The 1,001-nt window shown below is 40.0% G+C and overlaps 1 protein-coding gene across 1 annotated transcript in view; it reads right to left on the reverse strand.

The window, feature by feature from the left end:
* Positions 1–1,001, reverse strand: part of LOC119594671 (cyclin-T2-like) — a gene marked incomplete in the record, with an annotated part of 20,280 nt that overhangs the window by 9,928 nt on the left and 9,351 nt on the right. Inside the window, 1 exon segment of the mRNA XM_037943727.1 lies at positions 213–258. Within this exon segment, the coding sequence (XP_037799655.1) occupies positions 213–258 (46 nt within the window).

Here is a 1,001-nt window from a genome sequence, read left to right on the forward strand (position 1 = left end):
AGGAATGAGAGGGAGACAGTTTGGAGGGGAACCCAAAGACCCTTGCACTGGGAGAGGTATAAAATCAACAATGATTATAATGGACAGAAGGAGCAGATACAATGAAGCACAGCTGGTGATCTGCCACCTCGTTAATGGACAGTGTCTACAGGAGAGGCCCACTGAAACTTGCTACTGGCAGTAGTGACAAACAGTCAGCCAGTGATAATAACCTGCTGGTAGCCATGAAATACGAGGTTTGGGCCAAATCTTTGGTGGCTGTTGTTGGGGCGCACGCCAGGAGAGGAGCACCACAGCCCAGGTAGTGGGTGACCCGCAGCCGACCGCCCCACCAGGGCAGCCAACCACCGGGAAAAGAAAAGACAAAACGATTTAGAACAGTGTTGCATCATCAACTTAGGTCTGGCAAACATGCGTCGCCTTGCCAGCAACTCCTTGATGTCTTTTTTTTTTTCTCTAATTTATTCTACTAGGTACTTACCAGCCTGGCATCTTGCTCCACGACCTGCAAAGCCACCTGACACCAATGAATGGAGTTCTTACCTTTCTTATGCTTCCAGTAAATACTTGACAGGTTTACTCATGGGTCTTCCAAAACCAAACTGTGATTCTTTTGCAAAAAATGTCTATAACATATAGAACACTGTCTGAAAATCTTCACAAAATCATACAAGAATGTTATCAACATCTTATCTCTATTTTCTTATTTCAGGCATCCATAGGATAAATTTATATTGACAATTTTTCAAAAGTTTCTAATATTAGCATTAGCAGCTAATAACACAATCTTTTATCCATATGTGCTGGTAACCCAACCCTTGTATGTTCTTAATACTTGTTCGATTGTGAATTTTTCTTTTGAAGGACAGGTTTCTCCCAACATATTATGGATCAAAAGTTTATGTATATAATTATAATCTGTGTACAAAACATGTTAATATATTCATAATTTCAGATTATAATGCAAAATAACAATTGCATGAACCATACAATTATCATTC

The sequence above is a fragment of the Penaeus monodon genome, chromosome 34 (genome assembly GCF_015228065.2).
Source record: "Penaeus monodon isolate SGIC_2016 chromosome 34, NSTDA_Pmon_1, whole genome shotgun sequence".
NCBI classification, from domain to species: domain Eukaryota; kingdom Metazoa; phylum Arthropoda; class Malacostraca; order Decapoda; family Penaeidae; genus Penaeus; species Penaeus monodon.